Source organism: Aptenodytes patagonicus, chromosome 26, assembly GCF_965638725.1.
Source record: "Aptenodytes patagonicus chromosome 26, bAptPat1.pri.cur, whole genome shotgun sequence".
NCBI lineage: Eukaryota > Metazoa > Chordata > Aves > Sphenisciformes > Spheniscidae > Aptenodytes > Aptenodytes patagonicus.
The window spans coordinates 978,468-995,673 of record NC_134974.1 but is presented as its reverse complement, the minus strand read 5'-3'; the positions used below and the strand labels follow the sequence as shown (position 1 = coordinate 995,673).

General features: G+C 59.6%; 1 protein-coding gene across 1 annotated transcript; it reads right to left on the bottom strand.

Moving 5' to 3' along the window:
* Positions 1-2,269: 2,269 nt before the first annotated feature.
* On the bottom strand, positions 2,270-16,468 carry IQGAP3 (IQ motif containing GTPase activating protein 3). Its single transcript, XM_076360093.1, has 38 exons — positions 16,444-16,468; positions 15,649-15,736; positions 15,121-15,277; positions 14,750-14,827; positions 14,455-14,531; positions 14,207-14,274; positions 13,823-13,936; positions 13,285-13,463; positions 12,886-12,973; positions 12,441-12,604; positions 12,140-12,227; positions 11,811-11,974; positions 11,493-11,653; positions 11,163-11,287; positions 10,814-10,977; positions 10,533-10,623; positions 10,264-10,431; positions 10,004-10,146; positions 9,760-9,930; positions 9,361-9,444; positions 9,008-9,079; positions 8,377-8,446; positions 7,766-7,974; positions 7,362-7,514; positions 7,083-7,246; positions 6,695-6,919; positions 6,469-6,609; positions 5,857-5,941; positions 5,328-5,560; positions 5,106-5,238; positions 4,688-4,790; positions 4,385-4,529; positions 4,128-4,215; positions 3,637-3,849; positions 3,346-3,512; positions 3,086-3,187; positions 2,678-2,786; positions 2,270-2,383 (listed from the first exon to the last, which is right to left on the bottom strand). Exons 1-38 carry the CDS (start codon positions 16,466-16,468, stop codon positions 2,270-2,272), a joined length of 4,923 nt encoding a protein of 1,640 aa, XP_076216208.1.
* Between the last annotated feature and the right edge of the window lie 738 nt (positions 16,469-17,206).

The window sequence follows — 17,206 nt, the reverse complement described above, 5'->3', positions numbered from 1 at the left end:
CTGCCTTGGGAAATCGCTCAGCCCGAGCGAGCCGACAGGCCTCCTTCGGCATTTCCAGGGCTGAATTTCCCCCTCCAACCTCCTCTTCAAAACGCGTGGGCAGGAGACAAGAGCCAGCACAGCTTTCCAGGAGCCAAAAAAATCACCTTTCCACAGCAACACTGAGTCCCCTCCAGCCTGTGCTGAGACTGATGTAAGGCATGTGCTTAACGAAGAGCTGGGGATTATTATCATTATGCAGAGCCTTTTACATCAGGCTTCCCCTCCATCCCCAAAACATCATGAATAAATGGTTTCAGGGTGTCACAAATGCTGTTCCTGCAAAGCCAACGGCTGCTGTAGGAGGTGGCTGGTGGCAAACAATTCACACCAAGCCACAGCCAGAGAAGCACCGGTTCTTCCCCTGAAGGCAAGGAAGAAAATATGGAAGGACAGGTTACCAAAGGAAGGTTAACAAAAATAGGGTAACCAGAAGAAAAAAATAAATGTGGTAGTGGGCAACATGCACCAGCAGCTCCCAGGGATCGTGTCCCTGCTGACGGTGCAGCACCCAACAGGTTAACCGCAGCCCAGTCCTATTTTAAAACTGGAAGAGCGCTGCAGCTTGATCCCGATTCATTCCTTTAGAGATATAATCATAGCCTTTATGAGATGTAATCATAGTATTTATTTAAGAATTAAGTGTATCTGAAAGTGGCCTAAATTCCTCGTGCAAGAGCTGAGTCAATGCCTCAGCATCTGACTCAGCGCTGCTTCAAGGGAGCCGGTTCCTGGCTAACATGGCAATGATTCCCATTGCCATAAGCCGAGGGGGCACCTTGCTTCGGGGACGGGGTGCCGTAGGAAATGGCAAAAGCCTGAAAGCACCCAGTAAGTGAAAGGAGGGGCAGGTGAGAACCACAGAGCTGGTTTGAGGAGAAACGATCATCCAGAGCAATTCTGTCTTTTCTTATACATGTTTATTTAGAGTCAATGAGCAAGGGCAGCACAGCGGGGATGCAGCACACAGTCAGTGGAGGGGTAAGCGTTATTTGCAGCTTTTATATGACAGAAGGGAAAGAAAAAAAAAAAAAGACATAAAAAAACCTCACAAACAAACATCACTTTCCAAAGACAAGACAGACAGACACCCTAGCTGCCAATATATCAGGGTACCGTCGAGCTGCCTCAAGGTGCTAAGGCAGTTACCAAAGCAGCGGTGGAGATTCCCATCCAGGTCCCTCCCAAAAGCTCCTTTGCGGAGCAGGTTTGAGACCTGCTGCTCCTGTGCCTGAAGGAGACGGGGCTGGGAAGAGGCTTGGGACCATTACCAGCTCCTTTCCCCATCATGTGGAAGGGGCTGGGGAAGGAGCTTACACAGAGGAGAAAGTGTTTTAAAAGCAGCCATAGCCAAACCTGGTCACTATGCCACACTTTAAAACTAATTAAGCAATACAGCAAATCAACAGGGGACAGAGCAGCCACAGGGGCTTGGGGTTGCCTCCACACCAGCTGCCAGGCATCCACATGGTCCAGAGGAGAGGAGAGGTCCCTGCTCTGGTCCCCCAAGGCATGCCCAGAACAGCAGTGGCTCTGGGCCACCCTCCTCTATTTCTGCCCCCAGCCTGGCTGGAGAGCAGGCAGTGAAATTCATTTTTAAAACCCAAAATTCTCCTATTGCACCTTGATTTACTAGAGAACAGCCCATGGGCGTCTTCACAAGCAGTTATTGCCTCTATATTCTCCCTCTCCCTACCCTCATATAAAGTCTAATTCTGACATTTCCCCACCTTTAGGTGGGAGGAAGAAAAAAATATATTAAAATACCTTTATTTCATCACTAAAAACATGCGTAGTGTCCAGAAATCCAGTGTCCTTGAGCAGCTGGCTGTTAGCAACACAGGAACTAAACAGCCAAAATACCCACAAAAACTAGATTTTAAAAGCTACGTGTGCCGCAAAAGCTGCGGCAGCCGCATCCTTCCTGCGGGGAGGGTCAGGTACCAGCTCATGCCCGTGCAAGCCGCAGGGGCGGGGGGCTCCCAGCCAGCCTCCAGCCAACACCGATTTTGGGTTGCCCAGGGCTGGGACTGAGCTCTGAGACCCCCCGCTCTCCCCAGCCAGGCGCCGTTGGCTGCGGATGCTCAAGCACGCTGCATCTGGGCAGGAAAGCTTCATTGCAAGCAGCAGCTTTCCCCGCCACGGGGACATGCTGCCCAGGACCACTGCCCCCAAGGTTTCTCTTTGGCAGGTTTGCATCACCCCCCGCAGCCCTCCCCACCCACTCCTGTTACTTCTTGAAGAATTTCTTGTTGAGGAGGAAAATGAGCAGGTTGACATTGACCTTGGCCTTATCAAACATCTTCATGACAGCTACGCCCTCATATTGCAGCTGCAGCAGGTCCTGTGGGAGAGGTGACCATCACTACCGCCAGCCCCATGTGTCCAGCCAGGGGAGGGGGCTGTCCCACCCTCGGCACCCAGCTGCAGCATCCCCCAGGGGAGAGGGGAGCCAGCACGGAGCTGGGTTTGCATCGGGAGATGCGCAGCGAGGCTGTCCCCAGCTCAGGCAGGGCTCCCCTGGGGCTCTGATTTCCCCTCAAAACCAGCCAGGTTGTGGGGGCACCATCCAGCCCCTGCACTCCCAGGCTGCCCCGGCCCTGCTGGGGCACCGGCAGCCCCAGGACAGGCTCCCCACCTGGTAATGCAGCTGGAACCGCTCCATGTCGATCCCCATGAATTTGGCTTTCACCTGGAACCTGCCCGATTCCTCGCAAGGGATGATGTCGAAAATCACATTCCTGAACCTGAAGGGAAGGAGCCGCTCGCTACCAAGAGGAGCTTCATGGCTTTAACGCAATCAAGGAGCGGGTCACCCACCCAGCGCAACCCCCTCGGGCACACACAAGGCCAGACCCACAGCCCAATCCCCCCCCCCTTCCAAATCCCAGCTTTCCCATGTTCTCCTGGTAATACCCGAAACAACTCACACCATCCTTGGGGGGACGATGGTGGGCCCACGTGCACCCTCCTCCCGGGCTATTTTCCTCTACCTGCCCAAGCTTTGTGCTGCAATAGCTCATCCCACGGACCAGGGGCTACGTACTGGCTGAGTGGCAAGTCCTCGATCTCCAGCAGCACCCCCTTCTCAAACAGCCGGGCCGCCGTGTAGTGCAGCGACTGCAGCTTCTTGGTTTTCCCGCTGACCCTTGAAGAGAATGGACCACATGCTCAGAGCTGATCTCCAGCCACACACGACCCCTCGGAACCCCAACATCCAGATAGATTTTATAGAAAAAATAAATTTATTTTTTTAATTGCCCCTTTTTTTTTTTTTAATTATTAGGTTTTTGTAAGGAAACGTACTTGTTGCTGGCTGCCAGGTTGTCAAGGCAGGTCTTGATGTACTGGTTGTAATAATCAATTTGCTCCTCATAAAACAAGGTCTTGGCGTTGAGGCCCTGCAGGGTCTGTCTCAGCTTCAGGAGCTCCCCTTTGCGGTGCTGCCGGTAACGCCTCTGGTTGCGGATGTCCTGGAGGAAACGAAGCCGTACAAGAAAGCCGATATAACTTGTTCTGAGCTTTATCGAAGCACCAGAGCGGGATCTCAAGCGGGTTTAGAGAGGTGACCTCCCGACTCAGTGTCCCCCAGCACACCTTGGCCAGCTCGTCGATGAGTTCCTGGTACTGATGGGCAGAGTCCACGAGCCCCAGGCTCTCCAAGCGCCGCAGGTTGCGGATGATCTTGCGCTTCTTCTCCTCCATGGACAGCTGGCTGTTGGCAGCCAGGGAGCGGTTGCGTTTCAGCTTGGCAGGGGTCTGGGCGTCCCGCAGCGCTCGCCTGCGCATGAGATGGTCGTGGGAGGCTTCCTAGGGACGAGAAGGGAGTGAGCCTGGTGCACAGCGGGAATGGGACATGAGGAGATGGAGCAATCAAACCCCACCTCACACACACACACACTTTGATAGTCTCTCCTGGCCCAAAACACGTGCTTTCTCTGAAAAATGGAGCCCAGCCACTGCTGGAGCATAAGAGCAGTGGCCAAACCTTCTAGAGGAGCAGGGCAGCTTTTTTTGCTGAGGATTTGTTTGCCGTTTCTCCAAGAAGTTTTTTAGCTCATCCCCAGCAGCAGCCTCGCGCATCCCACCTCGTGCTCTGAGGCCAGTGTCCACAGGATCTCCGGGAGGGAATCTCCTGGCTGGGACTGGATCACATCCACCAGCATCTGCTTGGTGCTAGGGACCAGAGGGAGGGGTCAGGCATCTGCTCCGGACCATCACCCTCCTCCACGAGAGCAGCATGTTATTTCGTTGCGTTCCAAGGCTTTCTTGCCCCCCTCGAGCATCCCACCTGGCATCCCAACCCCCAGCAAGCTCCCCCGAAGCCCACGGAGCCCATCCTCACCTCAGCAGCAAGCTCCTCGTGTCGCTCTCCTCGCTGCTGGCCGCCGGCACCAGCTTGCCAGTGAGGGTGAGGGAGATCTCCATTTTGCTGAGCTGGGAGAGCACCTGCTCAGCACTGCTGTCCGCCGGGCTGGGAACACTCTCCCCTGTGAGGGCAGAGAGAGCCCGAGTAGCCACGTGGGGCTCAGGAGGGCTGGATTCTCCATGCCCAAAGCAATCCAGCTAGAGCTTCATGCAAGAAAAGCATCCCCATCTCTATCCTCCTCCTGCCAGGGTGGGTGGTGGGCCCCAAAGCTCTACCTACCAACAAGGGACTGGACCGTAGGAAGCTCATCAAGATCTTCCAGAAGCTCGTGCAGGGGGTCTCCGTGGTGTGGCGCGATGGAGTTCTGGTGCTCTAGCAGGAGCTGGATGGTGCAAGGGAGGAGAGTCAGTGACAAAGGGGCATGCAAAGAAACAGGGAGCAAAGGCCGGTTGGGAACGATGCAATGCCCTTTGTACCCGAGAGGGGACTGCAAAGTTATGAGGTTCAGGGAAGGACAAGCAGCGGAGAACCTACAGAATCTGGATTATTTGCTTGGTTAAAAAGGAAGAAAAGGCCAGGAGGAGCTGTGCTGGTGGTTAGGATACAGAGGAGAGTGACGAAATGCAGCAGAAAGCCCAGGAGGTGGGAGCAGAAGAAATGAAGCCTGCTTCTTTGCGGATGAGTTTTATGCCCTTACCTTGTGCGTGTTGATGAGCTCCCCCACTGTGATATAGATGACCGGTTTGGCCATCGCCACCATCTCTGAGTACTCGTCCACATTAAACCTCTCTTCTGGCTCAGGGACACAGCAGGCAGCAGAGATGAACCTCCTGCAGAGAAGGACCTCTTCAGTCAGCCCCAAAAACCCTGCCACCGACTGGTAGCCACCCTCCCACCCTGATGCCATCCTGGCGCCCACCTGAATTTGTTGTGGGTGTCCTCCAGGTACTGGTTCACCCCACAGAGATGCACGTTCTCCCCGTCGAAGGCCTTGCGGGCAGCCGCATGCTGCAGCACTTTGGCGATGGAGCCCAGGTTGCGGCGGTGGTCAGGATGCAGGGTCACCCCGGCTGAGATGTCCACGATGTCAAAGCCGTCAGGGGCCACCACTGCCGGGTTCATGAAGCGGTAGTAGAGGAGGTTCCCCACAATCTAGGGCACCAGACAGGCTGGGTGTTGGGGAGCACAGAGGCTGGTGCCCAAGGAGGTGGTAGCTCAGCAGGGAAGGCTGTTTCATCCTTGCACTGCCCGGTGGGACCCTCGCACAGGGGACAACAGCACAGAGAAGAGCCCACCGTTGGCATTTCCTCAGTGGCTCAAGGAAAACGTTGACTTGAGGGCGTTTTTAAGTCAAGAGGACTTGACCTTCTGTGGAGGGATACTGGCCCTTCACATGCACACAGTTGAACCCCACCAAGCCACACAGACCACCCTCAGCCCTGGGGTACCTTGTCGATCTCCTCCTCCGAGGCCTTGGGGAATTTCTCAGCCAAGGATGTCCTCAGGATTCTGGCCACGTAGCGCATCCCATAGCTGAGGAGAGGGCAGGGAGAGGTCTGTCAGCATGCAGGGCAGCACCAGGCTCGGCCACCCTGCCTCATCCCTACTACCCATCACCCAGGAAGCAGCAAGCCCCCAGCCTTGGGGCGATGGAGGAGCCCATAGGAGGGCCTGGCGGCTGCAGCATCCCTCAGCTTCCTCCCCTACCCTGCTGCAAGCCCAGACATCCCTGGAGGAAGCCTTCATCCTCCGAGATTATCACAAAGCTCAGCTTCTTCCTTGCAGACACTTCAGCACCAGTAGCAAAGCACTCAGAAATGGAGTGGCAAGAAGAGCCAGCCCACCGGGGCGTTGCTGGAGGAGCAGAAGCAGCAGTGCCCACTGATATTTGGATTTCCCCTTGTTGACAGTGCAGTAACTCAGTCCTGCAGCAGCTAAGGGGCCGGGAAGCCCCCCCATCACCCAACCTCCCTTTCTAAGGCCTTGCTGAAGCCGACAAGCTGTCGGCTTCAAGCCGACAGCGCTGCAGGGGTGTGCATACAAACCACTGAGATACATACGGGATCTTGTCTACAGAAGAGGTGATGGCAGAAACGAACTTGTCCGTCATGGCGAGGAGGTTGCGGATAGAAATATCCAGCCGCCTTTGGACCTCGGGGTGGCTGAGAGCCTGCTCAGGGCTGACCTCGTACGGGAGCTTGCTGCAGATGGAAGTCAAGGTCCCCATCACCATCCCAATGCCCATCACCCTGTAATTGGGCTAAGCCTCCTTGCCCAGGGCCTGACCTTTTCTGCCCGCTCTGCGACTCAGTCTGGTTGATCCACGCCTTGTAGATGTCTACAGGGTTAGTGCGGATGCTGAGGGTCTTGTCCTGCAGGACCTCCTGCACTGGGCCACCCAGGATCTGCCGCAGGGCGTTCTGCCCACGGGCATTGCGGTAGAAGCTGACCACCAGCCGGATCACCGTGGCGTTCCCCGTCAAGATGTCATGGACGTGGTCCACCTTGGACCTGGGGAGAGAGATGGGATGGATGAGATGAAGGGGATGGACTAGCGTGTTTGTTCTCCAATGCAGGAGGCAGCAGCCAGAGGAGATAACTGCATCCAAGCTGATGCCCTGGTTCAGCCTTTTCCCGGATTTGTCCCCAAACCAGGGCACCCACAGCCACCCACCTGATCTCCTCCTGCAGTGCTGCTTTGAAGAGCTGGAGCAGCAGATAAGCCTCCCGTGGGTTGGATGCATAGTTGTAAAGTGTAAAGATCACCGACTCCATGAACTTGGTGGACTTGTTCTGGGGCATCTGGAAGATCAGCCTGGCCAAGTACACAGGCTGTGTCTGCAGGGATGAGGAACACCAAGCTAACCCCAAGTGTCATGGGGTGGCGGGGGGCCAGGGTCCCCACACTGCTCCCCCAGCTGTGGTGGACACAGCAGAGCCCCACCAGCCCCACCTGCAGTAGGTAGAAGAGATGCTGGTAGGCCTCCAGCTTCTGCCGCTTCTCCCTGCTGAGCGACTTGAGCCCCTTCTGCTTGTCTATGGACATCATCTCTGAGAGCTGCTCCTTGTTCTTCTTGGTCAGCTTCTTGCAGTGGGAGACCACCTCCTGGAGCCACGTGGGCAAGGAGAGAGAACTGGTGACTGCCAGCAAGCTCTGGCATTCAGCCCAGCTTCTGGGGAAAGCGAGTCAGAGGCACCTCAATGCTCCTCAACCCCTTCAACCACTTTAAAAGCAAAGTGGAGTGAAGTTCAAGCTGTGATGCCAAGGAGGGGAGGACCAGCTCTGCACTGGCTTGGGCACCACGACAGAGCTGCATGAGGTGGCCGAGGGCCTCCCCCTGCCACCGTGCTCCCCACCTGCAGCGTGATCCTGTTCTTGACCAGCAGCCCGATCTTGATATCCATGAGGTCCAGGTCACTCTCCAGTTGCCGGCTGGCACGGATCCTCTTCACCACCTCCTCCTGCAGCCGCAGCACCTCCGACTCCTCCCAGAAGTCATGCTGGCTCTGCTCCAGCAAGTGGATGAAGCGCCGGACGATGCTCAGTGGTGGGCTCCTGGCATGGACTGCAGCAAGGCACGGCACCGCCATGAACGCCCACAGGGAAGACTGAGCAGCTGCTCCCACTGTGGACCCTCAGACCTCCAGCATCTCACCACGACACCCCATCCTCCTCCCCAAAAAAGCGCCTTCTTGCAACACCAGGACACAGGACAAGGTGGTGCCACGCTCTGCAACACCTTCCCCGGGAAGCCTTCGGGAACAGAGGGGTAGCAAGAGCAGCCCCAGGGCTGCTCTAGCTGATGCCAAGGGACCACCAAGCCTCTGCCACTCTCGTGCCTGCCGTGGGACACTGGTGGCCAGCCTCCCACCACCTCTCCACTGCGCAAGGGCGAACAAGGGAGGAGGCAGAGTCGCCTTCCCAATTAATTATAGCCACTTCAGAGCAGAGACGAGCAGGCACTTACCCAGCATCCTGTAATCCCCACGGGCCTTGTTAGCTCGCACGAAAGCCTGGATTTTAATTACAGATTTGATCTGCCAAGACAAACAAGGGAGTGGGGGATGTTTCCCTACAGCATCCCTGAAACACGCGGGGAGTGGAGAGCTGGACAGGCACGCAGCTGCCTGCTCCCACCGCTGGGAATCTGCCGATGCCCGGGATGAGGGTCTCCACCACCCAGGAGGGATTTCAGGATTTCACCCTCCTTAGTGGTTGTTTCCCCTCCGCTTGCTGTATTTCACATGCTGCAGCAACTCCAGAGGCGCAGCTTCGCTTCCCATAGACAGCACGCCCCTCTCCCCCCAGATTTCCTTTCCCTCTAATGGGCATCTTGAAGTCCTTATGGGTTTTTGATGGAACTGGAGTAGTTTTTCTCTCCTCACACTTTACAGCCTGATAGTTTGGCTTCCAGACCCACCAGGCACCTTTTCCTTCCCATCTGTCCCCGTGCAAGGATGCACCAATTTCGCCCTCCAGCTGCGCCACAAAGCACTCAGGGGCAGAGGTCCAACCACATGCTCAGGATCGTCCCCCTCAACCCCCACAGACAGTGACACACTCCCAGGAGCTGTTTTACTTCCCATCCCATCACTCACGTTCTGTCTGAAGTAGCGCAGCCTCTCCTGGTACTTTCTCCGAGCCTGCCACATCCTCACGCCTGCCTGGATCTGGGAGAGATGTTCAAGCAGTTGGATACTGGAAGGACTCACTTGGCCAAAGCAAGTGGGTGGAAAGAGGGGAAAACCATGGAGATTTTTGCAGGACATTCTACCCCAGCCCGAGCTCCCCCCACGCCCTCATACGCTGCCCAGCCATGCCCTGGTCCAGCTGCCATATTCCCCCCGGCTGCCTCTTTACTGGGCAGGGGGGAAATGCCACGCTCATTGCCAAGCAAGCAGACGGCGATGCCCAGTGTGGGAGCAAAGGGTGAAGGAAGAGTCTTCCAAACCTTTATTGCAGCGTCTGTGTTGGCTTGCAGGTAGCGCAGCCTCTCCAGGTAAGCTCTGCGCTGCTTGTACCCTCTCCAACAAGCCTGGGCATGAGAAAAGACAACCAGCTACCATGACCTGCACAAGGTCGCTGCGACGTCCGGTTGGTTTTTCAGAGAGCACACAAGAAGAGAGGACAACGCAGCATGGGAAAACAGAAGCAGCCAGCACCCAGAGTGGCTGCTGTGAGAAAAACAAGCCCTGTACCACCCTCTGCAGTACCTTGGGTGAGTCCTGGCTATTAAACGTACAGAGCAGCAAGCACCGGTGCTCCCCGGACCCGCCAGAGGATGCTGCGAGCAGTCGCCCATGGTTTGCATCCCCCCACACAGAGAAGGGACAGATTCTGGCTACGTCACCTGGATCCTGACGGCAGCCGGCCGCTGCTCCCGCAGGATGTGCCACTGTGCTGCGAACTCCCGGCGGACAAGGAAGCCCCGCAGCCGAGCCTGCAGCCTCACCACAAAGGTGAGGTTGGATGCCCACAAGCACTCCCGGTCGTGCATCGCGGTCACTCGGGTGACAACCGACTGCGGGGACACGATGCACCAGCTCAGCCCCAGCGACGCCGTCAGCACCCACCAAGCCCCATCCTCCCCGTACCTGGATCTCCTCCCGGCTCAGGTGCATGGTGTTGAGGCCACCGTCGCGGGGGTGCTGCCAGCTGCCCTCGAAGGTCTGCAGGCTCAGGTAGTACTCAGCACCGTCCGCCAGCCTGTGCTGGATCCAGCATGGCTTCGCGCTCCCTGCATACCGAGGCAGAGAGGTGCTGCTGGGAGATGCTGCTTTGCCCGAATGGCTCGGGCAGGGGTGCACCCCAGGCTCCTGGGGGGGGGAAGTTTTTGCAGTCCCCAAGCTTTTACCCGCTTGTCTTTTGGTGGCCATCAGAGCCGCAAGCTGCTGCTGGTATGCCGCGGCACAGGCACTCACCACACCGCACAGGGCCACGTCAGGGTTACGCAGGACCCGCAGGGTCTGCGCCGCCTTCCCCTCCTTGATGGCCTGGTTGATGGCAGCAGTGCCCAGAGCCACTGCGGGAGCAAAGGGGGCTCACGTGAGCCCCTTCTCACCTCACCCCCGCAGCAGCACCCTGGCCGATGGGGCCAGCACCCACGCCGGGCAGAGCACTCACTCCTCCTAGCTGCCACCGTGTCCTGGTTGGCCCTGCAGACCCCTTCCTGGATCTCTTCCCACCAAAGCACAGCTCCATCGTCCTCTGTGGCCTGCGAGGGGGAGACGGGAGGGAAGATGCGGTCTGGTGAGCTGCACAGCCCCCTGAGAGCTTCAGCCGTGCTGGTCTTGCACTACATCACCCCTCGAGCACCTTCTGCTTTGCAGGGTGCCGCGCTGCTGGGGGGGATGCCATGCTGCCAAGGGGGGGGTACCACGCGGACAGGGGGAATGCCACCCAACCTGGGCTTTCAGCCTTCGCGCCCGGGCCAGGACGTCGTGGTAGCGCCGAGCAGTCGGGAGGGCAACATCAGGCAGGGCAGCTGCCGGCAGCAGCAATGCCGCCAGCGTCTTCTCAGGGTCCGCCTGTACCAGCGCCTCGTTGATCAGCCGGACAGCAAGAACTCCTGCATGGGAGGGAAGGGACAGGCGGTTCAGCTCCCCCAGTGCTCCAGGCACCCAATGGAGTCGCAGCCCAGGGCAGTGCGAGGCTCTCTAGTGCCTCGTTAGAGCTGGGCTCCTAGTGCAACCTCCCTCCTGGAAAGTTTGCAGAACCCCCTGCTCGACCAAACCCCACATGGGCAGGACTCACGGTCATTTTCATCTTGCACTGATGAATTGGTGTTGTTCACACTGTCCTGAATGTCATTCCAGCTCAGGAACTCAGCTCCTGCTTCCCTAGATTGGCCTTTCAGCTGCAGTAAGTCCTCAAAATACCTGCAGGAGAGACACAGGGCAACGGCTCGGTGTATTTTAAGCAGGAACAGCACCTGCCAGAGCCAGCTTTTCAAAGGGGAAAAGGTAAGGCACAGGGCAGGGAGGCTGGCGAAACAAGCCCACACAAAGCCCAGGCCCCCTGATCGTCCCCTCCCAAGGGATTGCTCCACACCACCGACCCCAAACACAGAGACCGTCTCCTTACCGCTGCGCATTTGCATCCTCAACACCCGAGAGGCCCAGGGCAGAGCTGACCAGGCTGCTCCAGAGCCCATCAGGGTCCCTGGCATCCAAGGCTCGGTTAACCAGCGCCACGGCTGAAAGCATCTCCACAGCCACGAACAGCTCCTCCTGCACCAGCTCACCCTGCATGGGGCAGGCAGAGACACTGACCCCCCATAACCCCATCCTCCAGCCCCAGCAGCACCCCCAGGTGTGGGGGAATCACCCCCCCATCCTAGCAGAGGCACCGATCCCCCCACCGCCGATGGGACCCAGAGCCCGTCCCTGGGGGAGCTCTCACCTGCGGGTGCTGGCGCTGCAGCAGGGCCAGCTGGCGCTGGTACAGGGGGGCAGCGAGCGGGTACACATTGGGCAACTGCGCTGCAGGGTCCATCACCGCTTCCAATGTTTCAGCTGGCATCCCTCGACGGATGGCAGCGTTGATCCGGCTGACGGCCTGCAGCACTGAGGGAGAGACCACGCCGGGCTGGCACGGGCGGGTTGCAGGAGGCAGCCGTGCCCCATCTCCCCTGGGGCACTTGGCCAGGCGGCTGGCAGGCCCACCAGCTCCAGGGGATGCACCGGGCAGCAAAACCTGCCGCAAGCACCGTGTCCACCCCAGCCACTCACTGGCTCGCTCCTCCTCGCCCTTCTTGTTCGCCACAAGGATCCCTGCCTCCACCTCCTCGTGCTCCAGCAGGTCCATGTAGCCCAGCTCCTGCAGCAGGCAGAAAGTGGGGTTTCTGGTCTCACACCAGATCCTGCTTGTGCTGATGGAGCAGCCACGCTCAGACCCCTTGCAGAAAGCTGCTGATCTGCAGAGCGACCTCCTGCCCAGGGGGGACCCCCCTCCTCCTGGGGACCACTGCAGTCCTGAGGTGCCACCCCAGCACAGGTACCCCGCGCCCGCAGGCTCCCCGCCAGCCCCTACCAGCGCCTTCTGCTCCCGGTCCATGCTGAGCTGCTCCAAGTAGCGGTCGAGGTTGTCCCGCTGGAGGCAGCGCAAGGCCAGGACGGGGTCCTGCAGTGCACGGTACAGCGCCGGCGCGTCCTGTCTCTCCAGAGCATCGTCCACCTCCTCCAGAGCTCCGTGCACTAGGAAAGAGGCCAGTTTACACCCAGAGAAGGTGAGTGGGTAAATCATCCCACAGCTCCAGGGAGAAAAGGGAGCTACAGTTGAAGCCTGCATACCGATGATTTTAATTTCTTCTTGGAAATGCACACCCAGCTCTGCTCCCCGCCGGGTCTGAAGCTGGCCTGAGCAGACAGCTCCTTCCTGCTATGCCCACCACCCTGGGCAGGCTGTCCCCTGCGGCCTGGGGTCCCACCGATAAGCTCTGGAGAACCCCCAGGAGGGAAGCCACAGCTTTGCTCACCATTCACTTTGTTGACATTCCCTTGGATTTCAGCCTGGGTCAGACACCGGTCGTAGATGTCCTCTCCCTCAGGGATCACCTGCAGGTACTGGAAAGGGACTCCCCACCCTGAGCTTTCTGCCCAAGCACACCCCAACGGCATGCAGCAGGGGTCCCCTGCAGATGCCTGGGCTCGTTTCCCAACCCCAAACCCTGGTCCCCCAAAGAGGAATCATTTCCCCACCACTTTCCCCCCCATCTTCTGATCAGCACAAGGGCTCCCAGGCTGTGTTTCACCCACTAAGCATGGGGACAGCCTCTGACCGAGAGGGACCTCTCCAGCTGGAAGCACCCACCAGCACATCAGCCAAGGGACTGCTCCTCTCCCAGTCCCCCCGGGACCCCTTGTGCCCTCCTCACCCTGTTCCTGGCATTGCTGCCCTTCTCCAGCTTCGCCTGGTGGAGCACCTCCTGGTAGGCACCCGCCAGCACCTCGCGCAGGTCGAGAAGCATCGCGCTGGGGTTGCAAAGGGCCACCATTGTCTGCGCCGCCACCCCCCGATCCACCGCTTCGTTGATTGCCAGCACCGCAGCATGGACTGGAGGCGAAGCGGGAAGGAGGCAGGTGAGACAGGGCACGGAGGGCTGCGACAGACCATCCGCTATATCCCTGCAGGCAGTGGGACAAGCTGCGCCATGCACGATGGTGGGAACCCCCCCCCTTCTCAAAGAGCAAGCTGCAGGCTCCAGTGCCTGGGAAGTCTTGGTGCCTCTACAGCAAGCCCAGCTAATGCAAAACCCCAGGTGCTGCCGGCTGGGAAGGGGCTGTGCCGGCCCTTGCAGCCATGCATGGGTCTGAAGGAGAGCATCTCTCAGAGCATCTCTCAGTTTGCTGGCTGAGCCGAGATCCTGCTACAGGCTGACACACAGCACCGCTCCCTTCGCGGGCACCCATTACCTGCTGCTTCATCCACCGACAGCTCGTTGGCCAAAATGCCTCCAATCTTGCTGAAGGCAGGCAGCTGCAGGCCGTACTTCTCCAGCTCCCGCTTCATGTTGTTGATCTCCTCCTCTGGAACAGAGCACAGAGGCATCACCACTCAGTACCAGCACCGGGGTCCAGCACTGGAGTGGGGGCAGCCAGCAGAGCCCCCCGTTCCCCTGCCAAACCAGAGGGGCGCAGAAAACACCCACACTGGGGTAAGCATCACCAAGGCAACTTTGGAAAAGCTTGCCCAAGCTCTTCATTCTCCACATCCCTCCCACCGCAGGGATCTGAGACCATTGTTGTCAAACCCTCATCGCCAGCCCCCAGCCCAGGTATCCCCATGCGGCACCGTACCCGTGAAGTCCACTTTCCCGTACAAGTCCTGGATCTGAGGAGCCAGCCCCAGCTTGAAGAGGTACAAGCTGAAAGATGAAGCAGACACACACCATGACCGTGCAGTCACTTGCTTCTCCCTCCCAATGCTTCTGCAACACCCGAGGCTGTCGCCCCAGCCCTGAGGGTGATGCCACCGAAGGGCTTGTGAGCACAAACACAAACCATGACAACAGTTTTGGCCCCGGGGCCAGACCAGGGACACCCACCTGAGCGCATGGATGCAGTAGACCACCCGGGGCATGTTCTTCTTGTCATAGATGTCGGTGGTCTCCGGGTGGAAGATCTGCCAACAAGACAAGAGACAGCTCAGGTGGAGATGCCACCGAGGTGGTCCACAGGGGGGGAGATGGTGTCCAAGGGTGGGGGGACAGAGACAAAGCCCTCCTGCAACGCCAGTGCTCCCCCGAATGAGTCGAGCCAGCAGCGTGCAGCCCCGGTGCTGCCACAAGGGCAAAGGCCAGCACGTCCCTCGGCCCGGGGAGAGCGGAGGGGGGACGTTACCGAGGGAAGCCCCAGGTGGCTCATGGCATCGCGCCAGTAGTTGATGTTATCTGTGTGCCGAAAGTGAAGCCCGGCTGCCTGGAAGAGAGGAAGCCGAGGTCAGGCTGAACTCCACCTTCTCCCATGCCTGGGGGTCCCCTCTCCCCCAAACCCACCCAGCCAGGGCATGAGGTAAAGACAGAGGCAAAGCCTGTGACCCCCAGGGCAGCGCAGCTCGGAGACCCCGTCTGCAGCCCTGCTCTATTACATTGTCCCTTAACAATTGCAATCAGTATGTCCCTCCTCACTTTGCATTCACCAGCGATGGAAAGGTCCCTGCAAGTTTTGGGGTACGTCCCGAGGAACGCACCCCCCCAGTGCCGCAGTCTTACCTTGTACCGCGTTTGCTCACGGTCGTAGATCTTCTTCAGAGGGACCACGGTGGGGGCAAAGCGGTGGCCCATCTTGGCCAGGACAACCCCATTGCGCAGGCTCTCTTCCAGCTCCGTGGAGGGTGGCAGCTCCTCGCTCAGGCAGGCCTCCATCCAGCTGGCAGGGCAGAGATGGGGCACATCGCAGACCCCCAGTACCCCCACCCAGACACCTTCCAGACAGGAAAAGCAGCACCCAAAGGAGACAACCCCCCCCATACACCCCATCCCCATAAATCCTCCCCGTGGCAGGGAGAGGTCAGCCCCCACCCCTTTGCTGCAGGGTTTAGCAGACGGGTGTTTCTGTTTGGGTGCAACAGCATGGCTGAGTGCACCCCTGCCAAAAACCACCTTTGAAGGGCCAGAAAGCACCAAGAGCAGGCAGGATTTTGCAGGGTTATGCCTCACAGCCTCCCCCCTGCCTTGCACTCCTTTTCCCCCCCTCAAATTTGAGCTCGAGGCAGAGGGGCTCCCCAGGTCCAGCCCCACCGCTTGGCTTCCTCCAGGTGACACAGGTACTGGTAGGCGACGTTCTGCCTCCGCTGCTCATCCATCTCATCTGCGGTGAGGCGCTCATCTGGGCGGTGACAGGGACACGCCATCAAACCCCGCTGTTCAGGGGGGGGGCTTTTTTTAAGCACCCATCCCCACCCAAATTAAGACTTTGCAAAGGAAAGGCAGGTTTTCGACACAGCAGCCTGCCTGTGCCTCCCACGGCCCTTGCGTGGGTGGCACCACATCAAGACGTGGCAGCGATAGTGACACCAGCTGGGCCCGTCCGGCACTTGGAGGAAAGTTTCCAATTTCCCTTTTTCCCAAAGTAACGGCCATGGCCAGCACCGAGCCAGCACCCGGGGGGGCTACGGCTGCCAGTTTGGGGTCCTTTTGTACCGCTGGTGCTGGAGGCACCCATGACTGCTGGGTGACACCCAACAGCACCCTCACCAGACACATTCCTCAAAACCCATCCTCTCCAGCTTGTCCCCAGGTGTCCGGGGTCCTACCACTATCCCTCATCCCCCTGCACCCCCCACATCCACCTGCACCCCCACATCCACCTGAACCCCCACACCACTGCCTGCCTCCCCAGACCTGCCTGTCCCCCCACACACTTGCACCCCCCCCCCATTGCTGGCTGCCTCGCCCCATCCTCCTGCCCCCACATCGCTGCCTTGCCCCCAAAGTGCCGGCACGGTACGGTACGGCACACCCCGTCCCCGTCCCCGTCCCCGTCCCCGTCCCCGTCCCCGTCCCCGTCCCCGTCCCCCGGTGCCGGTCACTCACAGCGCACCAGCCCCGCTCCCTCCATGGCTGCAGCCGCGGCGGCTCCACCCGCGATTTGAATCTCCCGCCGCCCACGTGGCGCCGCGCGAGGGCCGCCGGGCGCTGTAGTCCGGCACCGGCACCGGCACCGGCACCGGCAGCGGGGCTGCCCCGGGACCAGCGAGCACACGGGGATCAGCGCGCTCCGGGGTGCGGGGGGAGCCCCGGGGTGCAGGGGGCATCTTGGGGTGCAGGGGCTGGGCACGCTCCGGGGTGCAAGGTGAGCCCCGGGGTGCAGAGGCTGGGCACGCACCGGGGTGCAAGGTGAGCCCCGGGGTGCAGGGGGCATCTTGGGGTGCAGGGGGAGCCCCGGGGTGCAGGGGCTGGGCACGCACCGGGGTGCAAGGTGAGCCCCGGGGTGCAGAGGGTGGGCACGCACCGGGGTGCAAGGTGAGCCCCGGGGTGCAGGGGGCATCTTGGGGTGCAGGGGCTGGGCACGCACCGGGGTGCAAGGTGAGCCCCGGGGTGCAGAGGGTGGGCACGCACCGGGGTGCAAGGTGAGCCCCGGGGTGCAGGGGGCATCTTGGGGTGCAGGGGCTGGGCACGCACTGGGGTGCAAGGTGAGCCCCGGGGTGCAGGGGGCATCTTGGGGTGCAGGGGCTGGGCACACTCCGGGGTGCAAGGTGAGCCCCGGGGTGCAGGGGGCATCTTGGGGTGCAGGGGCTGGGCACGCTCCGGGGTGCAAGGTGAGCCCCGGGGTGCAGAGGCTGGGCACGCACCGGGG

What these genes read in the sequence shown, in the direction of transcription:
- IQGAP3 (XM_076360093.1), bottom strand. Translation starts at nt 16,468, where the DNA reads ATGGAGGGAGCGGGGCTGGTGCGCT. An exon ending in CGGGAAAGTGGACTTCACGG is followed by an intron (nt 13,937 to 14,206) that starts GTACGGTGCCGC and finishes GCTCTGTTCCAG; the next exon opens with AGGAGGAGATCAACAACATG. An exon ending in AGAACAGGATCACGCTGCAG is followed by an intron (nt 7,515 to 7,765) that starts GTGGGGAGCACG and finishes ACGTGGCTCCAG; the next exon opens with GAGGTGGTCTCCCACTGCAA.